This window comes from Aulonocara stuartgranti (assembly GCF_965226115.1).
Source record: "Aulonocara stuartgranti genome assembly, chromosome: 15".
NCBI classification, from domain to species: Eukaryota; Metazoa; Chordata; class Actinopteri; order Cichliformes; family Cichlidae; genus Aulonocara; species Aulonocara stuartgranti.
In genome coordinates, this window is record NC_138951.1 from 25186713 (window position 1) to 25206200 (window position 19488).

At 40.8% G+C, this 19488-nt stretch overlaps 1 protein-coding gene across 5 annotated transcripts in view; it reads left to right on the forward strand.

Moving 5' to 3' along the window:
- mei4 (meiosis-specific, MEI4 homolog) overlaps positions 1-19251 on the forward strand; it is an 88664-nt gene extending 69413 nt beyond the window's left edge. For 2 of the 5 annotated variants that reach the window (XM_082505964.1, XM_082505965.1), the window contains one exon: positions 2116-6487. In XM_082505964.1, coding sequence (XP_082362090.1) covers positions 2116-2361 — 246 coding nt within the window. In that variant the 3' untranslated portion in view covers positions 2362-6487. Of the gene's footprint in view, positions 1-2115; positions 6488-12065 lie in introns of those variants that run through there. The other 3 variants (XR_014271408.1, XM_082505966.1, XM_082505967.1) reach the window with 3 other exon arrangements.
- The last annotated feature ends 237 nt before the right edge of the window (positions 19252-19488 follow it).

The window sequence follows — 19488 nt, forward strand, 5'->3', positions numbered from 1 at the left end:
GTGTATAATCGATTGTGTAGTGATAGGATGTGTGATCCTTAGTTGTCTGCAAAGACTTTGTGTGCATTCCAGAGCACTCTGGCATTCACACCCACATTCTTGTCTTATTGTTTTATGGTAGGATAAACTTATCTGTTTTAGGCTAGGTGCCTTTTGTTTAGATGAACTGCTGGACTTCCAGATTTAGGGAAGTCATTTATGGGGTCACACTCTGACCACACACACACACACACACACACACACACACACACACACACACACACACACACACACACACACACACACACACACAGACAAGTATACCTATGTAAGATGTTATATGTTAATGAACCAATGCATATTCATGTAAACCACAATAACAGGAGTGCTATGGGGAACCTGGCTGAGAGTCTGGCGGAGGTCAAGTGGGTGGAACGACACTTGGCTCCAGGCAGGTCTCCCTCATGCATGAGTAACACGAAGAACTTTGCCTACTTGCTGTTCAATGCTTTTGGCTGTGTAGTTAAACTGTCTCGTTCCAGCGGTGGGCCTGTGCTAGACAGACCCAACAACGACTAAATATTATCTTATTTGGTGATGGTGAAATTGGCTTTTTCCTTTCTCCAGTCAGACTATCAGAGGCATTTTTAATTCAGTGAGTTCAAGTAATGAACAACAACAAAAACACAGTTCTAGTATTCTGCGTGAGCGGAAGTTAAAATACACCCAGGATCCCAAAAATGTTGGGACACTTTGGAAAATATAAATATTTATTCACAGTACAACGCACAAAGCATCAGATGCTTACACTGAGAAACAGTTGAAGTCACTTTAAATTTGATGGCATCTGTGTTCAGTGATTTCTGGAAGTGTTCCTGATCCGTAGTCTCCACAGAATCAGCGCTTCCGGAGGACCAGAGATCCCAAAGATTTAGATTTTTACAGTTGTTACAGTGGAAGATGACATATTTGAAGTGTTCACAATTTCACATTTCCCTGAAATATTTCAATGATTTTTTGACAGTTTATGTGTTTTTGGTGAATCTGTGTGTCTCTCAATGTTTTGTCTCTTTGTGTCAGCAGAGGAGAAGCTGGAGAGCTTTCAGGCAGAAAAACATGAATCGGGATTTTAAAAAATGGCTGCTGACCTGATGCTGATGGGGTCCGGGCCTTTGTGTTTGTGTTTGTGTGTGTGTGCGTGTGTATGTGTGTGGGGTTAAGAGGGTGTTGTTGTCACATCCTGTCGGTTCTCTGAAGGTTTTTGCCAGGAGGAATACCTGACAGCCATCTGGCGCTTGTTTTTCTTTGTGATATCCCTCACACACCAACTTTGACATGCAAATAACACACACACACTCTCTCTCTCACTGGGATGTAGTTGGTATGAGATGCGGCAGCTTCTGCTGGTTTGAATAATTACGTTTTGATTTGAGCTGTTGTGTGTTGTATTTCCTTTCACTCAGTTTGTGCTCTGAAAACAGTCGGATCTCGTGTTTCTCATCTTTCATCTGCAGTTAAATAACTCGTGGTACGAGTATTTGTTGTTTCATCATCTAAAAACCCATCGTCTCAGGGATTACCCCAGTGCTCCAGTTCTTTTAATAATCATTTGGGCTCCTGCAGATCCTTCAAGTCTTCAAAGTCAATGATCTCAGTTTGAAAATAAGCCCTTAATTGACGCTAAAATATTTCAAATTACTTTTTTGTTGTTGTTGTCTCCTTAAAAACGAGGATGAGTTGCGACAGCTCGTCTCGCTGTTGTCATGTCTGAGACCTGCCAGCACCTTACGCAGACCTTCATCACATGAGACCAGTTTGGAAACCCCCCGTTTAAAAAGATCAACAATACAAAATTATCTCCTTCTGCTTGTTCTTCATGTCCTCCTTCTCCTTCCTCTTCATCATCATCTTCTGTCTTCTCATCCTTGTCTTTCCTCTTGCCCCTCTTCTTGTCCTTGTTCATCTTTTTGCCGCGTTTCTCCCCTCATGTTGATGAGATTTGTATCGCTGTAACAGTGAGTGAAGTGAGTGGAACAAGTACTCCTTGTTTTGTGCTGAATTCTGACCTTAAACCTCACACAGGAAACTGGTCCTTTCATAGATTCGAGTTTTGGTTAAACTAATTTTCCTTTACAGGGGCGTGACGGCTCGGTGCTTGACACGTTTCCCGTCGACCGGTACCAGAAGTCATGCTACCTGTTCACCGTCCTGGAGGAGCTCCTGCAGAAACCCGAGGTGGTGCACAGGGTCGAGGTGGGCCCGGAACAGTTGGAATTCCTGAGCCATGTGGAGCAGCAAGTCTTCCTCCTGTCCGATGAGTTTCCGTTATTTTCCATCCGAATGTGGGGGATACGAGGTCTCCTCACCCCTCTGAGCAGATAGGATATGTCTGGAAACATTATTCCTTTCTCTTAATGCAAAAAATCTGACAAAAAAAACCCCCAAACATTAAATAAATGTATCGCTTTGAGTGCTTTATTTTCAGATATCTCATTTCTTTGTGCCACAGCGGGCACACACTGTAGTTTCTTAACCAAAACACATCATTTATTTGCCACAAATACCAAAGGCGTCAGATGGTGCAGCAGACAGAGCTCCAGCACACCCTATTATTGTAAAAAAAGAAAGGCTTTAATTGGCATTGGTAGACGACCCCAACCCTCCCATACACAGAAGTCTCACAGACATATTAAAAAATTAAAAACACATAGCAAGTATTTTTCTCTATTTACAGCCTTAATTTGATCTATTTGTAATGAATTTATCTGCGTTAGCTCCTGTGTCAGGAGATAATATATTTTCCTTCTATCACTTTAGATAAAACCACCAAAAATGTGTGAAATGTTTCTACTGGAGTCTGTTTTTTTTAAGCGTCTTTATTCTGCTAAGTGGTACAAAAACATTAACTGTCTCAGTATTTCATTATGAGCTCTGTGGGGATTTGCTGGACTTTAAAGTGTTTGTCTTTGGATGAATGACACTGAAACATAATTGAAATGATTCACGGTGAGCGCTAATAGGATTGATTTCCCCGTGAAGCCGACACAGACCCGCTTTATTTCTGTGAATAATGACTGGAGCTCTTGACCTTTGATATCAGAGCTTTTGGTGTTTAACAGAGTCAGAGCAGGTCTGTGAAACTTATTAGCTGTTGGAAGGCAAGTGTTTAAACTTTGATCTGATAATTTGATCCATCCATTTTATTCATGTATTTCTTAACGCAGGTATAAAATGAATCCATTAAAAATCTGACATGGAATAGATGAAACGTTCTGGAGGTCTTTAAACTCCTCTACAGGTTTAGGCCACGCTGTTAACGTTTGGGTAAAGACTATGAATGACTCATGATGAATGGTACCATTTATTATTAAATGCCATGTACAGCAGGTCCCCGTGGGTTTGCTGTCTTCCAGGTCATGGCAGCCTTAGATTAGGCCCATGTGACCCTGATAGGTTGGCAACACCTCAAGATGACAACCCCACTAGAGGTTCATTATCTCAAACTCCTCATCAGCTTTGATAACTAAAGAAGCCTTTCAGATAAAAGGTGAAGTATTCATGCATCCATCCATCCATTTGTTTTGATTCTTTCTGTCCGGGTCCTCATTAACTGCCCCTCCCATTCTTTAGGAAAAAAGAACTTCACTTGTTTGGGAGCCTATATGAGCTGATATCGTTCCAAGATGGCAGCTCCTCACTCTCTCTCCTCCCAGAAAGCTGGTGCCTTTCTGGCGCCCCACTTAGGTCATCTTTCTGCTTTGGTTTGTAGTTATTTCTAATTTCAGTCACGTGTTGGTTATAGGTTAGCACGTAGTTTTCTTTTGTCCTTCTTTTCCTCAGTTTATACTTAACAAAGGAATCTGCTTTATGTCCTTAGCGAGCCGGGCATAACCATATCTCTGTGCAGGCTGAAAACATCTTCATGAACCTAAAAAGAAGTTTGCACCAACTTGAGTTTTTAAGACTTACAGAATATCTAATAAATACATTTTAACTAATGAGAAAAGTTTTTCTTTCTGAAACAAAGACATTACGTGGCTGATCACTTAAAACAAACCATTTGTAGGCAGTGTATAGGAGCTGTTTTGTTTTCTGGTTTCATTTTGGCCAGTTAAGCTCAAACTGCAATCAAGCTTCAGTTTTTGTTTCCTGCAGGTTAATAGTCCATCTGGATAATAAAACAGAGGGATCCTATTTCCCAGAATGCATTGGATAATGATGAAATAATGGTTAGTCGTTTATGAGCTTCAAGTTTTCCTTTCCTCCGTCATCCACAAAGGGAATTGATGTGTTTGACGGCTTACAAACATCAGCTTCGGCGTTAAATCCACCATGTTAGTTGTTTTGATGCCAGAAGTGATCAAAACTAAACTGTGTCCATACGCTGTGGCTGATAATTAGTGCTAACTAAGTTTCCTTATTCACTAAAATTGGAGCACAATCTTTGATGATTGTAACAGTCACGGCCCTAATAATGCAAAGTTTAAGGCTGCGTTATTAAAAAAATCACTGCCTCTGATTAACAGGCAAACTATACATAGAAACTAGTAACAGGTTGTTTTTTTTATCAGGCTGTAAACAAGTTTATTTCTATGGTAAGATTGGACATCTTAACATGTGTGCCTGTGGGGACTCAGGCACTGTTAGAGACCCTCAGAGGAACTGCATGTTTTGGGACTTAAGTAATGGCTTAGTTTTCCGATAGTTTTTCCGATTTTAATTTGCAGTCAAAAATAAATGAAAATAGAACTCACTGTGGTTATTACAGTGAAATTATTGTAAATGTTACGGCTGATGGAAATTATTTGACTTTTACATCCACTCATCTCTCTCTCTGAATTTTAGGAAGGGAAAAATGTAGAGGGACTAAAACGAGGTTTTAAAAAGTCAGAGGAGACGTGCTCTATTATGTGGAGTGTAAATGACTCCCTGACTGTCTCTGGTATCGGATTCTTCTAATGGAGGCTGTATCTCTGTCAGCATCCTAATGATGTGGGCTGCCATCGTTCGGTTTCCAACTCCCTCCTCGGGAAGCCGAGAGGCTCCATCAGCAGTGCTGCTCTCTCCCCTGCTGTTCATTCGGCGTGTGAAATAATAATTTGGGCACGAGCGCGGCTAAATAAGCTTCCTGGTACGTCATCGATACCATCGCTCCTATTGTGTTTGCTGCAGGCTTCTGGCCCTCTCCGTCTGTGATCTCCTCATCTTTCATATCCTGTTGAGAACAGCAAACCAGGCATAGGGCTCGCATTAGAAAAAAGAAAATTGGGTCGCTCATACGTGCGCTGCTGGTTAATGTGCCTCTGTGGAGAGGTGGATACGTCTCTTCCTGTTGGGGGTGTTTGACGGGCGCAGGCATGGCGGATTGGGTCATCAGCTGAGTACCCCAGTGAGAGGCACTCCCAATGATGGATGATGGGAAAATGACTTCATAACATGAGAAGTTCAGAGGCTGGTCCTGGTTTATTTGTGTTTAGCATATAGAGCCTGAATCATTTGTTCTTCTTTTTACATGTCTGCACTTTCTAAATCTTCAAACTTTATTAGCTTTTTAGCTTTACATGAAAATTTGCCCCTGTTGTGATGTGGTTCCTCTTGCATGCTTCCAGCAAAGGTTCAAAGTTAGTAATTGGACAAACATTAGTTTCATCTTCTTTCCTTTGATGTTATCTAAGCTCTATATTAGCTGGCCATTCGAATCATAAAGGAGTTGTTTGGTTCAGGCTCTGTTTGGTCTTTCGACTGGATAATGTCTGTAAATATTAGTGTCACTGCCTCCGCTGAAGTTCCTGAAATCTGCATTCTATTTAATGGCGACCAGGGGGCAATACCTGTGTTTGAAAAATGACATCTGCGTGTATTGAGATTTCTCACACGACATGAATTAAGGGTTGTGTGCCATATTGGATGCGATTCAAACGCTGGCTGAGGAGACATTTATTCTGGTTGGCAGTAGTTGTTGGAGGTTTCTGGCTCTTGCTGGGTGAAATCAGTTCCCAAGAAGGCATGTTGGCGTTGTTAGAAGATTGCCTGGTTTTTCATTTTTATCTGCAAATGGTTGCTAACAACTCAAGAAAGTGCAAGGCAAACTTTTTCAAAGGCAAAACTTTTAGTTTCCGTGTTTGTGGACGAGTCTATTGCTTCCATTCAATCTATGACTGCAGCGGTATGCTAACAGCCAAAACAGTCGGAAATATACATTTGTCCCCCAATGACCACTGGTTGCCAGGTGGTTGCAGATCAGACTTTAGGCCTGTGTGACTGGAGCCTACACTAGCCTACCTTGCTTCTCACACACTGAAAATGGCAAACAGGTCAAAGTTACGTAGTTGGTGGTCACATATCTGCAAAACCTCAGGAGAAGACTGTGGAGGCAGAATAAAATGCCAAATAAACAGGTGCCTGGATAACAAAAGGCTTCTTCAGTTCTGACACCTGATGGGGATTCCCAATATTTTTTACCACCTCAAATGTCGTCCTGAGAGATGATGCTCCCGCCTCCCATCGTGTGAGTCATGAAGATCACGAGTCAGTGTGTGAGTGGGAAATATAGTCTGGTTACAGCAGTAAATATGTTTAGTTTTCGTGCGTGGCAGAAGAAATGTTTTCTTATACTTCCTCTGAAGGAGCAGTGGTACTTTAGGCAGCAGACCAAACCTCTCTGAGGAATATAAGTGATGTATTGTTTTTCACTTATCATTAATTCAACAACTTTGACTGCCTGTAATATTATTATTATTATTATCATCATTATTATTATTTACAGTGATGTACTGAGGGAAAATAAGGGACGTTAAACCCTGTGATTTGCACTGAGCGGTGGGGGAGGCAGTGCAACCCTATAACCATAATGAAGACTCCAAACTGAAGACTCAAAGAGATGCATTGCAGCCTCACAAGGCTTGATTTAAGTTTGTACTGCTGAAGTTGTATGGGGTATCGGTGTGGAGAAGTGAAAACCATTAGAGGCAAGTTTTTGGTAATTTCATGGCGTTTGTTGGGTCAAAAAGCTGCACCCTCAAGTGTGTCTATGCTTATTTATTTGCGAGTTGTTGTGACGGAGATGAATCTAGTTTGTGGCAGTTGCTGGACGGGCTGACCGTGAAATACTGAAGGGATGATGAAAAGCACAGAGAGCTTGAAGTTCGGGTGCAAGAGCATAAATCAGTGAGGCTGTGAGACGGCTTAGTGTGGAAAGCCCTCTCCCATTGGGATTGGATGATTTATGAGCTCTGACTTCTTCAAACTACACAACCCTGATTGATCTGAAGCTAATTTTCCATATGTTCTGTCACTGCTGTTATAGGTAAGGAAAATACTTAAAACCATCTAGTGGTGTAAAGGTCAGAAATGTGAAGTTGGAGGTTTCTGAGCTTTCTACAGGTTTATTAAATTCAGCACATGCTTCATCAAATCTGTATTTGAAAGGATGACAAAAATGGAGTTAAGCAGCAGAACAAGTGAAGAGAGAAAAGACAGCATGGAGGCTAACATGAGGATCACCATAAATACAGAGAGAATTGAATTTGTGAGAGAACTGATTCAAAGAAACATGCATCCGAATCCTCTGAGCAAGAGAAGAGGATTAAGCCTTTATGTGTTGGCACATTTTGGATGCAAAGGAGGTTTAAAGGGAGTCAAATGGGAGGTATAAAGACTTTTTCTTTATATCCGTGAGGGCTGGGGCTGGGGGGTTGATCCATTTAGACTGATAAAGATGACTTCTTGAGTTGTTGTGACCTTGACTGATCCGGGAGCTGATTGAACTTCCAGATGCTCAGTCTGTGGCTTTATATGACAGATGATTCAGAAATCAACTGTAACTGCAGCGAATCATTTTATTACCAGAGAGTAATTGGCACACCAAATTGGGACCTTGAAAGGATATTAATAACTGGGCTGCAAGGTGCTCGTTGAACTGATGTTAGTCTCTCTCTGCGTGAGAAGACAGATAAATGTGATTTATCTGGTAAAAAACAAAGTGCTTGCTTTCTTACATTGATTTATGATTTATAAACATTAAAAATTGGGCACACAGTGGCCTGGACACCAGATATTTGAAGACTTGGAAAAGTAACGCTCTTTCCGTATGGACATGAAGCTCAGGATCAGGACTTTCACAGCCAGGTATCCAAACCATGCAGCAGCATATTAATGAATGACCTCATGTTGTGGATGGATCATGTAAGGTGTTCTTCTGGCTGAGGTTTGGTCTGTTCTTCTTCTTCCCATCGTATGATGCCGTTTGTCTTTGCCCATCGATGACCCTCATCAAAATTATAAGAAAAGGTCTGTGACCTCATTGCGCAGACTGTTCTGGGCAATGACAGTCTGCGCAAAACTGAAAATTTGTGTTACCTGACACAATTTCAGAGACTTTATGTGGCGGGGCGTGGTCTGCGGTGCCGTGCAGAGGAGGCGGACGCACCTGCACGGCATCCGCAATCACGCCCCGCCGAATTAAATATTGTACTGGGTCCTGTGGTTGGCGTTGTTGTTGTGATAATGTTGAGTCGGCAGCGGGAGAGCTGCAGCTCTGTGAGTATTGTGGACAGCAACCGTCAAAGCATTAATAAAAAGCATCAAAATGCCACTGGGTCTGCCGTGTATGTTTACACTTTAATTTAAATTTCCTACAGTGAATCCACTGCAAGAGTCATACATTTCTGTTGTGGATAGTGGAAAAACAGGAAGTTTCTGTCATTTGTTTATCTATTACTCATTTACTTTCTTTGTAGTATGAATGTCCATAGGAAGGGTCTTTATCAGTAAGGAAAACCTATGAAGTCTCAGATCTATGCCCTCCTTCATATTTTCCAAAACTGTCCAGAGGGCCAGATTGTCAGAACAATGATGGCCCCTAGCCCTTATGTTTGACACCCCTGGTTTGGAAGCTCCAAAGACTAGAACTCATCACCTGCCTCTCACATGCACTAACTTTCACTGTTGTTCTGTCAGGTTTGTCACTTGTTTTTTAACCTTTTACTTTCCTTCTTGCAACATAGCATTTTGTTTTCATTAAATCACCTGAATCTTATCTGCTCTGTTTGAGAATGCACACTGACATTGAGAAATGAAACTAACGTGTATGGAAGTAAGAGCAGTAAAGACTTTTACACTGAGCTGAAATCTGAATACGTTGATTAAATACTTTTTGTGTTATTTATCTTGGTCCCTGTGTATTGTTTCACTAACAGAGTACAGTTCAATACATTTTATATATACAGTGGCTTGCAAAAGTATTCGGCCCCCCTTGAACTTTCCCACATTTTGTCACATTACAGCCACAAACATGTAGGCGATCGTGGCTCAAAGAGTTGGCAGTTCGTCTTGTAACTGGAAGGTTGCCGGTTCGAGCCCCGGCTCAGACAGTCTCGGTCGTTGTGTCCTTGGGCAAGACACTTCACCTACCGTCTACTAGTGTTGGCCAGAGGGGCCGATGGCGCGATATGGCAGCCTCGCATCTGTCAGTCTGCCCCAGGGCAGCTGTGGCTACAGCTGTAGCTTGTCTCCACCAGTGTGTGAATGTGAGAGTGAATGAATAGCGGAATTGTACAGCGCTTTGAGGGCCCCGAAAAGCGCTATATAAATGCAATGTTATTATTATAAACATGAATCAATTTTATTGGAATTCCACGTGAAAGACCAACACAAAGTGGTGTACACGTGAGAAGTGGAACAAAAATCATACATGATTCCAAACATTTTTTTACAAATAAATAACTGAAAAGTGGGGTGTGCGTAATTATTCAGCCCCCTGAGTCAATACTTTGTAGAACCACCTTTTGCTGCAATTACAGCTGCCAGTCTTTTAGGGTATGTCTCTACCAGCTTTGCACATCTACAGACTGAAATCCTTGCCCATTCTTCTTTGCAAAAAAGCTCCAGCTCAGTCAGATTAGATGGACAGCATTTGTGAACAGCAGTTTTCAGATCTTGCCACAGATTCTCAATTGGATTTAGACACCAGACAGGTCAGAGATAAAGTTATTGAGAAATTTGATGTGTTAAGATTTTGATAAAATAGTAATAAATTTACAATTGAATGGAGTCAGGTTAGAATCACATGCAATCGATTTGTGATAAAAAGTGAATTAAATGTGAGAAGTTGGTGACAATCACAAATTTGTTGCTGTCTAGATGCACAGAAATTCCTATTAACCACTTTGGTTCAAAATCCAGCCCGAGCTTCCTAAATGTGAAACAGATGTTCAGAAATTCGTCCACAAATTTTTGTGTTACAGCAAACTTGGCAACCTCGCTTTTATATAAGGAGACTCCAGCCCAATGGTGACCAGGCGAGTCGAATCCCTTATTGCAGAAAAACAGCAGTAATCTAAAAACATTGAGAGAGTGACTGCAGTCAGTCCAAAGCAGGCCACAATAGGAAAAAAGGTTAGAGATTGGTTGGCTCCCACCTTGTGTCTTGGAGTCGAAAATAGTCGCTCAGAGCGTTCAACCACTGGGGAACCAGCTACTCACTGCAACTTCTTACTATGTGTAAACCACTGCACCCTGATGTAATAACAGAAAGTGTCTTTAACTCAAGCAGACGTGTTCAGCTGTATCCGTATCCGCCAGTGTCCCTGTAGCCTTCTGTTTCCCCCTAATAACCTGCTGTCAAGTCAGTGCAAACATAGTGACTGCCTCCGCTTATTCCCATGGTTGCTCTGTGGGAACACAGTCAGGCTGATGAATGTAATGTGCTTTAGCAAGCTGTAAATTCAGGATGACTCTGCTCATTCATCTTAATTTTACAGGTTTTTGCATCACTGGAATATTGCAGCACAATTTCCACCCCGGTCACGTTCAGTTTGTGTCTCAGCTTATCAGTGGAAATACACAGGGGAAGAGATGATGTCAATCAATCTCAGTATATAAAGCTTTTCTTAGTAACGCACACACTGTCGAGCAAATACCAGCCAGGGAAAGTGCTCACATTTCTCATTTCTTTTGTTTATCATGATGTGACCGAGTCATGTTGGGAAAGGAAATCTCATTTTCACTGTCATAGTTTTGTCATCTCAGCGGCTCATTTTAGAAATGGCTCACCTTTTGCTACCTTTTTTCATGTATTAAACATTTTATTGCCAATGTGTGAGTTTATTGTAACTTAATTTAAAAAATGAGATCTTCTCTAGCTCTCTTGCTTGCTTCAAACCTTTCGGTGGAGCGACAAAATCAATGCTCTCTCCTGAACGCCCCACTGCCTCTCTTCTGCTCTTGGATTAAAAGGCAGCCATATTAACTATGTTAGCTTAGAACTCGTGATCAAATGACCAACAGTATAAACACAGAGTCAGACTCCAAACACCGATTCATCATAAGCTCCATCGTAGAGCCTAACATAAGCACCAACACGACCTCCGTGTTTTCCGTGTTAAATCTGTGTTAGAATAAAAAAAAAGGAAAATAGCTGAGGCTTTGTGCCTCTGAATCTGATTTACACGTCTGAATCCATCCTCTCTGGTAAATGGATGATTTTATCTTTAATTTAGGCTAATTTGACAGCCAGCATCTGTCCTCCACGGCTTCCTGCTGGCTAGCTCTCAGTCTTTCCAGAGGCTGATTGTGACCATCAGTACCAGGTGCTGTCCACTCCTCATTAATGACACTCATTTATCAGGAGCACAACCAGTAATGGATGCATACTGTCAATAACACAGTCAGCAGGAAGTGTTGCTTGTGATGCCAGTCCCACCGCCACAGCGGCTGAGTGCATGTTTGTTAAAAAGCTTCGCCCACCCGGAGACCGCATCTCCAGTCCGGAAGTTTTCAAGTAAGACCTGCAAGTAGATGATTGATTCGAAAAGCCAGCTGAATGTTTTCATTCATCTTAATTCCACTCTGCACCTGAATCTAATTTAGACCCGATAAATGGATTTCAGCTTTATATTTCTGGGGACTTTCGTGGTCTATTTAGGACTGCTGGAACCCCATCTTTATTATTACCTGAATAAAGGGCCACCCTGATGAAAAAATACCTCAGATTTCCCAGAAAAGAGGGGAAAAACATTAATGAACATTGGGGAAACATTGGGGGAAATTTCTGAGGACCATTAATCCAAGACATTTCTCTTCATCAGGTGTCATCAGTCAGGATATGATGGACTTCATCCACCTAAAGGTGTGTCAAAATGTTCTTTCCTTGCCAAATCTGGTTTTAGGAAAACCCGCTGGTCTGGTGAAAAACACGCCACCTTTGCATTGGAAAATGAGAAGTTGTGAGTGACAGCCTCATATCAGTAATACCATAACCCTGTGTGTCATGCACCACCTCCAAAGTACATGGTGTGCATAACTGAGACTCTCCAGCAGCTTTGACAAAACAACATTATTTCAAACCCACGGAATGATAACGACCCGCTAATGCATAGATAAAAACCTCTTGCGCGGCACAGACTCTCCTCTTTCAGGCTGTCAAAGCTCTGAATCATTCTCTCTGAGTTTGTCATCTGCGGCATTTGTAATTCTTGGATGGTTGACAGACTTTCTTTCTGCTTCTTTTCTGTGGGACATTTATGTGGGGAGTTTAAAAAGCTGTTTACAGTTTTCACTAATTAATTTCCTCCATGGAAAAAAAAAGCATATTACGAGAACCTACAGAAACTCCTGCAGGTGAAAATGAACCACCTGAATACCTCAGAACTATACTGATGTCCCCTATTTCACTCAGGAGAATAGGGGATATTATTCTCACCACTACAAAAATACTTCTTTTTTTTCAGTGTGATTTACCTGCTAAAAACTCTCAAGATTAACACCTGTGCTGTTGTATTCTTGGTTCAACAATGTAGCTAGTCCAATTGTACATGTTTTTGCAGATTAAAGTTCTGTTTGATTGTGAGTCCATTGGAGCCAGAAGACCAGGCATAACGTGCAGGTGGGAACTTTATACTTCCTAAATTGGGTTTTCTTTTATTTTCTCTTCAGTCTAAGTCAGGAGTGACAGATGTCTCAATAATGCCATAATCAGGTGTGTCAAGCTCCGCCTCCGGAGGAAACCTTGTGTATGAATAAGCCACTCTAGCACCTCAGACTGGAAGTACACATTTGCTGATGTGAAATTTGCGCCTGGTAATGCAAACGGAGGCAAATCCACATTTCATGACTTGAAATATTTTAACATTGGTTAAAACAATAAAATAGGATTGTTTTGTCTTACATCATGAAAACCTATTAGCTAGGATTTCCTGATACCACCAGTCAGAAAGAGGAGGACCTGTCCAACTTTTCTTTCAGATGAAAACCAGAGAGGAAATCATAAGACTTCGTGGTAAGTTCTTAAAATCAGTTTCTGTAAGGTGAAACTGTGTGTTTTTAGTGCAACTGCGCAAACATTTGGTGTTCCTCAGGGCTCGATCCCGGATCCTTCTACAAAATGCGGACACACTTAGATTCTTGAATATTAGCTGCTGGGTTTTTTTTCACTTAAAATTAACACTTTATAAAAGAAATTAAATGCAACAATAATGAATATATTGTTTATACTTTTATTTATACATCTACACTGAACTGAATGCTTTGTCATTATCTCTTGCACTTCTGTACAGTAAGGAATAAAATAACCGTTTCTCCTAAACAGTCTTTTTAATATTAACTGTATCATCAGCTCATTGTTTTTAAATTATGACACAATAAATGTGTCATTCGATATAGAGTCATTCAAAGCTCCCATCTGATCCCCTCAGAATCAGCAATTGTTTTGTATATTAATGACCCTTGAGCTATAGTTTGATACTATAAAAATCTTTGACCTTTACGAGTGGGCTAGAGTTTGCACATTGGTGTCATGGGCTATACCCCAGTGTCAGAAAACTGTACCAGTTTCTTGTCTGTAACATGTGGTACCCTCTGGCTGTATCACCACGAAGGATAGATGGCTACTCAGAACAAGTGAGAACGTATGACAGGTGTCCTTTTTACCTAAATTTGATACCAGGATCATCTAGTTCTGTCTCAAAATAATTTACTGGTGTAGGCGACTGTAGCTGTATGGCTGTGAAATGCAGAACCAACACTAGTGTTCACATTTTCTATACTTTTTTTCTGTACTTGTTTTGACATGTCCTACAAAAGGCTCCAGGCTATTAAAATTAGAAATAAAGCACCAAACACAGTGTGTATTTGCAGTGCAGGGCAGCTGGATTGGTAGGATGATGAAATGAATTTGAAAATCCTGCCAGACTGAATCTGTTTTGCAGAATGAAATTACTTGTAGCTTTCCTGCAGCACAAGAAGAGTGTTTGCTTTTCCTTGTAAACAGTGTTGGCTCATATGTGAGTAAGCAGAAGCAGCAGCAGAGGATTGTTATGCAGTGGAGTAAAATATCTATAAATGCCAGAATCTGATTTTAATTCATTCCTTCTTACACGGCAGCCAGATTGTTTTAAAGCTAATATATTTCCTTAATCAAACTGTATAAAATAAACAGTATAGCTGTCTTATTTTTATTTTGAACACACAAAAAATCCACCTTAAGTAATTTTCTTTTTTATTATGTCATTTACAGGTTAAAAGTGACCCTAAATGAACTGTCAAACCTCTTAGAGAGCCTTCCCTTTGAAGCAGAATGACTTTTTAGCAGCTGCTGATTAGTCACTAAGTTACTTCAACACAGAATGACCATGATTAGATTTTTTTTCTCCTAGCATGTCGGGTACTGCTAAAGTTCAGTTTCAATTTATCTAGGCAAATTTTGGCCTTTGCTGTGTGTTTCGACCCCCATGGGAACAACCTAATAAGTCGTGAGAGCTAAGTCAACGGGAAGGACCCTCATTTTCTTGTGTTACTGGCCGGTTTGATCTGACTTCTGTCAGAGTCTACTTAATTCACTCTAGAGTGAAGTTTTCATTGCTTCCCTCTTGCCATGCAGCCCTCTAAAATATTCAACAAATAGCGAGCTGAACTCCAGCAGCAGCGGGAGCTTGGGTGTCTTCGAATTGCCTCCGGTTGTCAGAGTGCAGTTGAGCGTGCATCCTTCCAAACAATCCCTTATTTTCTGTCTTGTGCCATCCTTTATTGATCACCTTCTTTATACCTTTTGTCACGTCAGATACACATGGATTTGTGAGAGTAGTCAGAGGGCAGTGATTGGTGAAAGCTGGTGAGAGCCGGGGTCCACTGGTGTTAGAAGATTCGAAAAACTGGTGCCATGACAGGAAGCAGTCAACTTTGTCAAAGTGTGCTTTAAGAAGATACTGAAACTTTTCCTCCTTTATAGCTTATGATTCTTTAAGATAACTGGCTCAGCTTTATATATAAAACACAAATTTCAGTCATTTGTCAACACAGTTAGTTAACCTTTACAAAACTTTGCTCAGACAGGTGTAACAGCATTTGTTGGGGATTATTTTTCAGCGTTGAGATGATGTTGATGATGCCAGAGACCAAGGCATTCAGGGACTTTGCCTAGTTTCAATTTGGCAATAAAGTTTTAATTGCAGTAAGTTTCTTGCTTTATTTCCATCCATGCATATAATATTGATATTCCTGCAGGGTTGCCTAGACTGATAGAGATGTGTTTCTAAGATGTGCTCACTGGTCATTCTGGAACTTCCAAAGATAGAAAAGGGTTGTCAGAAATATGATTGACACGATAAAAAGGTCTTGGTTTTTATGTATTTGAGAGATATTAAGTTTGTCTGAAGATCCTCCTCTGTATTTCTGTGTGTGTTTGTGTAAAGGCTGATAATCTTGGAAACTTCATCTATCGAGCCTCGGACCAGCTCCGTTTAGTTCTACCCTTTCGTACCTGTCCCTCTGCATTCCTCAGTGGATCTCCGCTACCTTGTCACAATGGTAAACTTTGAATTATAACGTCGGGGAAAGGCGGTGAACTTGCAGGTAGGCGTATCTGTCAAGTCGATGTGTGGTGAGCTAAAACTGTGGTGTTCTCGTTGACAGTGTCAATCTTGTAAAGGTCACAGCCGAAAGTAAGTAAGTAAGTAAGTAAAACTTTATTTATATAGCACCTTTCAAGATAAAAATCACAAAGTGCTTCACAGAAGCTAAAACCTAAAAATAAAAATCAACTAAAACCAAGTTTAAAAAGATGGGTTTTTAGCTGTTTTTTAAAAGTGACCACTGAGTCCACAGATCTCAGGCTCAAAGGGAGAGAGTTCCACAATCTGGGGGCCACAGTTCCAAAAGCTTTGTCGCCTTTTGTTTTCAGCCTCGTGTGCTGGACAGCAAGCAAGCCCTGGTCACATGATCTCAGGGACCTGCTGGGAATGTATGGATGCAAAAGTTCACTTATATATGTTGGTGCTTGTCCATGCAGGGCACTGAAAGTCAAGGTCAAAACCTTAAACTGGATCCTGAATTTAACGGGGAGCCAGTGCAGCTGAATCAGCAGGGGTGTGACATGGGAAAACTTGGAGGACTTGGTCAGAAGCTTTGCAGCAGCATTCTGAACAACTTGCAGACGATCCAAAGAGGCTTTACATAAACAAGTAAACAAAGAATTACAGTAGTCCAGACGAGATGAAACAAATGCATGAATGACAATTTCTAATTCGGAGCGCGATACAATGGGACTCAGCTTAGCAATGTTTCTCAAATGATAAAAACAGGAGCGAACCAAAGATTTTACATGGGCATCCAAAGTCAGAGCTGAGTCAATAGCTGAAACCCAGGAGTTCATCACCAGTAAAGCTCCTTCCTATAGAAGTCGAGTTAGTTGGACACAGAAGAGATCTGCTCTGTTTGAAAGAAGTTTAAGTTGTCATAATGAGATTTCTGTGGAGCTTCATAAAAATTAGCTGGCACACCGAAAGGAGGTACAAAAGAAGGTGACGTTGGTATCACTGAAAAACTTTAGCTCTCTCATTGCATCTGATATCTCTTATGCGTTTGTCTTGAATATGTTTGGGCAGCCACAGAACGATGGGATATTATTAAGCCTTTCGATATATTTGGATATATACAAGCACAACAATTGTTTGTTAAGCCAGCGGTCCCCAACCCCCGGGCCTCGGACCGGTCCGTGAGTCGTTTGGTACCGGGCCGCGAGAGTTGAGGCTCAGGTGTGAAATGTATAGTTTTCAGGGTTTTTATCGGTTTTCAGCGTTATTTTGTTATCGTTTTTATCGTTTACTCGGTTTTCCTGGGTCTTTTCACATGTGTTATGAATAAATTTTATTTTTTTCAGTACCGGTACTAGTTTTATTTTGTTGTATTTATCCACACCTTAAAGGCCGGTCCATGAAAATATTGTCGGGCATAAACCGGTCCATGGCGCAAAAAAGGTTGGGGACCGCTGTGTTAAGCCATCGTGCACCGTTTCAGAATTTCTGTCTCTAACGACATTAAACATTTTGTTCTAATTTTTTTTCACATGGCAGGAGAAAATATGCAAGCATAAATTATTTGGCCTAGAACATCAGACGAATTAGTTTGATATAAAACCTAAATGACCTAGGCCTACAGAGAATCATTTGAAAACCTTTTGGTAAGGACGGCAATTCTCTGCTCTGTAGTTAGCATACTGTTAAGTGATTCTTGTTGTCATTGTAAGGAAAATGTGCACATGAAGTTGACAGGTTTGGATAAACCTTCATTCATAGCTACAACCATGTTGGCCAGTATTTGGTCTGTACCAGCTCTTTGATTGTTTGAGCCTGGTACGATTAATTCTCTCGTGATTGTGATTTTACAGATCTCGTCATCTATCTCCGGACTGACCAAACAGCAGTTTCTAGGTCGAAGGAAACAGGGATGGTCTCAGTCTAGAGACATTTTGTTCATTATTTTGGATAGTTCAGACTAATAATGTGGAGAATGTCAGGTTAACTTTAGAACCAAAACAAAGAAAAACAATAATGCAGGATGAAAGTCAAGCAAAAAAGAGGTGGTGAGAAAGATGAGGCAAGGTATTGGAGGTAATAAAGAAGACAATAAAGCTGCGGCAGCAGTGTGCAAACACAATACAGTGTGATTACAAAATTAATCTGTTAATTGATTTCTTCAAATAATACTCTAAGCACTGCATTGATGCTAGACACACACTGCTTTACAAACCAGTCATTTTGAAGTAGATATAGGTAAGTCATGTAGAATAATTTAGTCCTTGGGTGTACGTGATATGTGAACAGAAACTAACTGCACCAAATATTATGCATTTGTAATAAAAAATAAGTCTTGGTTTGGGCTGTCAGGTGTGAAAAGGCTGTAAATCATGCAAAGTGTTGTCATCTGGCCTCAGCCATCAGCAGGAGAGCTGAATTTAAATGTAACTCAAGTAGTTCATGTGACATTTTGAAAGATCATATGTCAAACTGTCAGAGAGCTTTAAATGGAGTACTACAGGGACTTTTATTTCTGTCAAATGTCATTTAAGCACTTTCATTTCAGTTATTGACTGACTCATTAGGCCCTTCTCATGTTGTGGTATTGAGCTGCTGTTCAGTCTCTATAAAGTTTTTGTCACACTTTAAGTTCTCCTGGTTTGAATGAGCCTATTTGAATGGGGAAATTCCTTCCTATCCAAGCACAGTTTCACAACATTACAACTTCAAACCTGTGGAGAACCTCTCCTGTCCTCACAAGCACCAGCTAAAAAAACATCCATCCCTTTTCTTACGGAGAAAATCTCAGCTGTCACCAGGTATGTTAGTTCTGCCATCGTAGCTCATAGTCTCTTTTTTTTTCTCTGATCACCTTTGGACCTAGTGGACCAGCAGATTCAAACACAGGACTTCTTGCTGTTGGACGACGGCGCTAACCACCGCACCACTATGCCATCCGCAGAACACGACTTGCTGACATGTTTCTCAATTCAGCTGTCAATTGGTGATGGCAGCTAAGAGTTGAAGGAGACTGTTCGATAGTGCCTTTGGTGTCTTGTGGAGAAAACCCAGAAAGGTCTGCAGAAACCATCTCATGTACCATAGGAACACATCAAGATCCCTCAGAAGCAAGGAGAGAGAAGTGTCTACACTGAAAAAAGGGATTTGCCATCTCTTGAATTTATGTAAGCATCTTACGTATATTTAAAACAATTGCCTCATGCTTTAAAGTTAAGTGTAATTATATAGTGCAGAAAGTACATGATATGCAGAGAGGGTATATTAAATTGTTCATATCATGTTTGAGCAAAGTAAGTCAATAATATGGCAATGTTAAATCTCACATGATTTAATCTCGCGCGCTTCGGATCGTGGTTTGAGGAAGGTATCCATCTCAGTCAAGTCGAGCAGTCGCCTCTACTTTTTTCGGTGTGGTTGTTACATTTACAAAAGTCTAACTTGTAATTTGAACAAAATAATTTAATGTTTCTATGGTGAACGTAATTAAATCATGTAGGATCTGTAAGTTGAGATGACATGATACACTGTAGTAAGAGTGGTTAGTTTCTGGACTGATGAAATTTACAAGATCGCATGAGATTTCAAACTGCAGGAAAATCACTGGAGTTATAAAAGGCAGACAACCTGTCAAGGACAAAAACATACAGGAAATTCAGCATCAAGCCTTCAAACCACAGCTTTTCTACTTCTGTTAACCCTG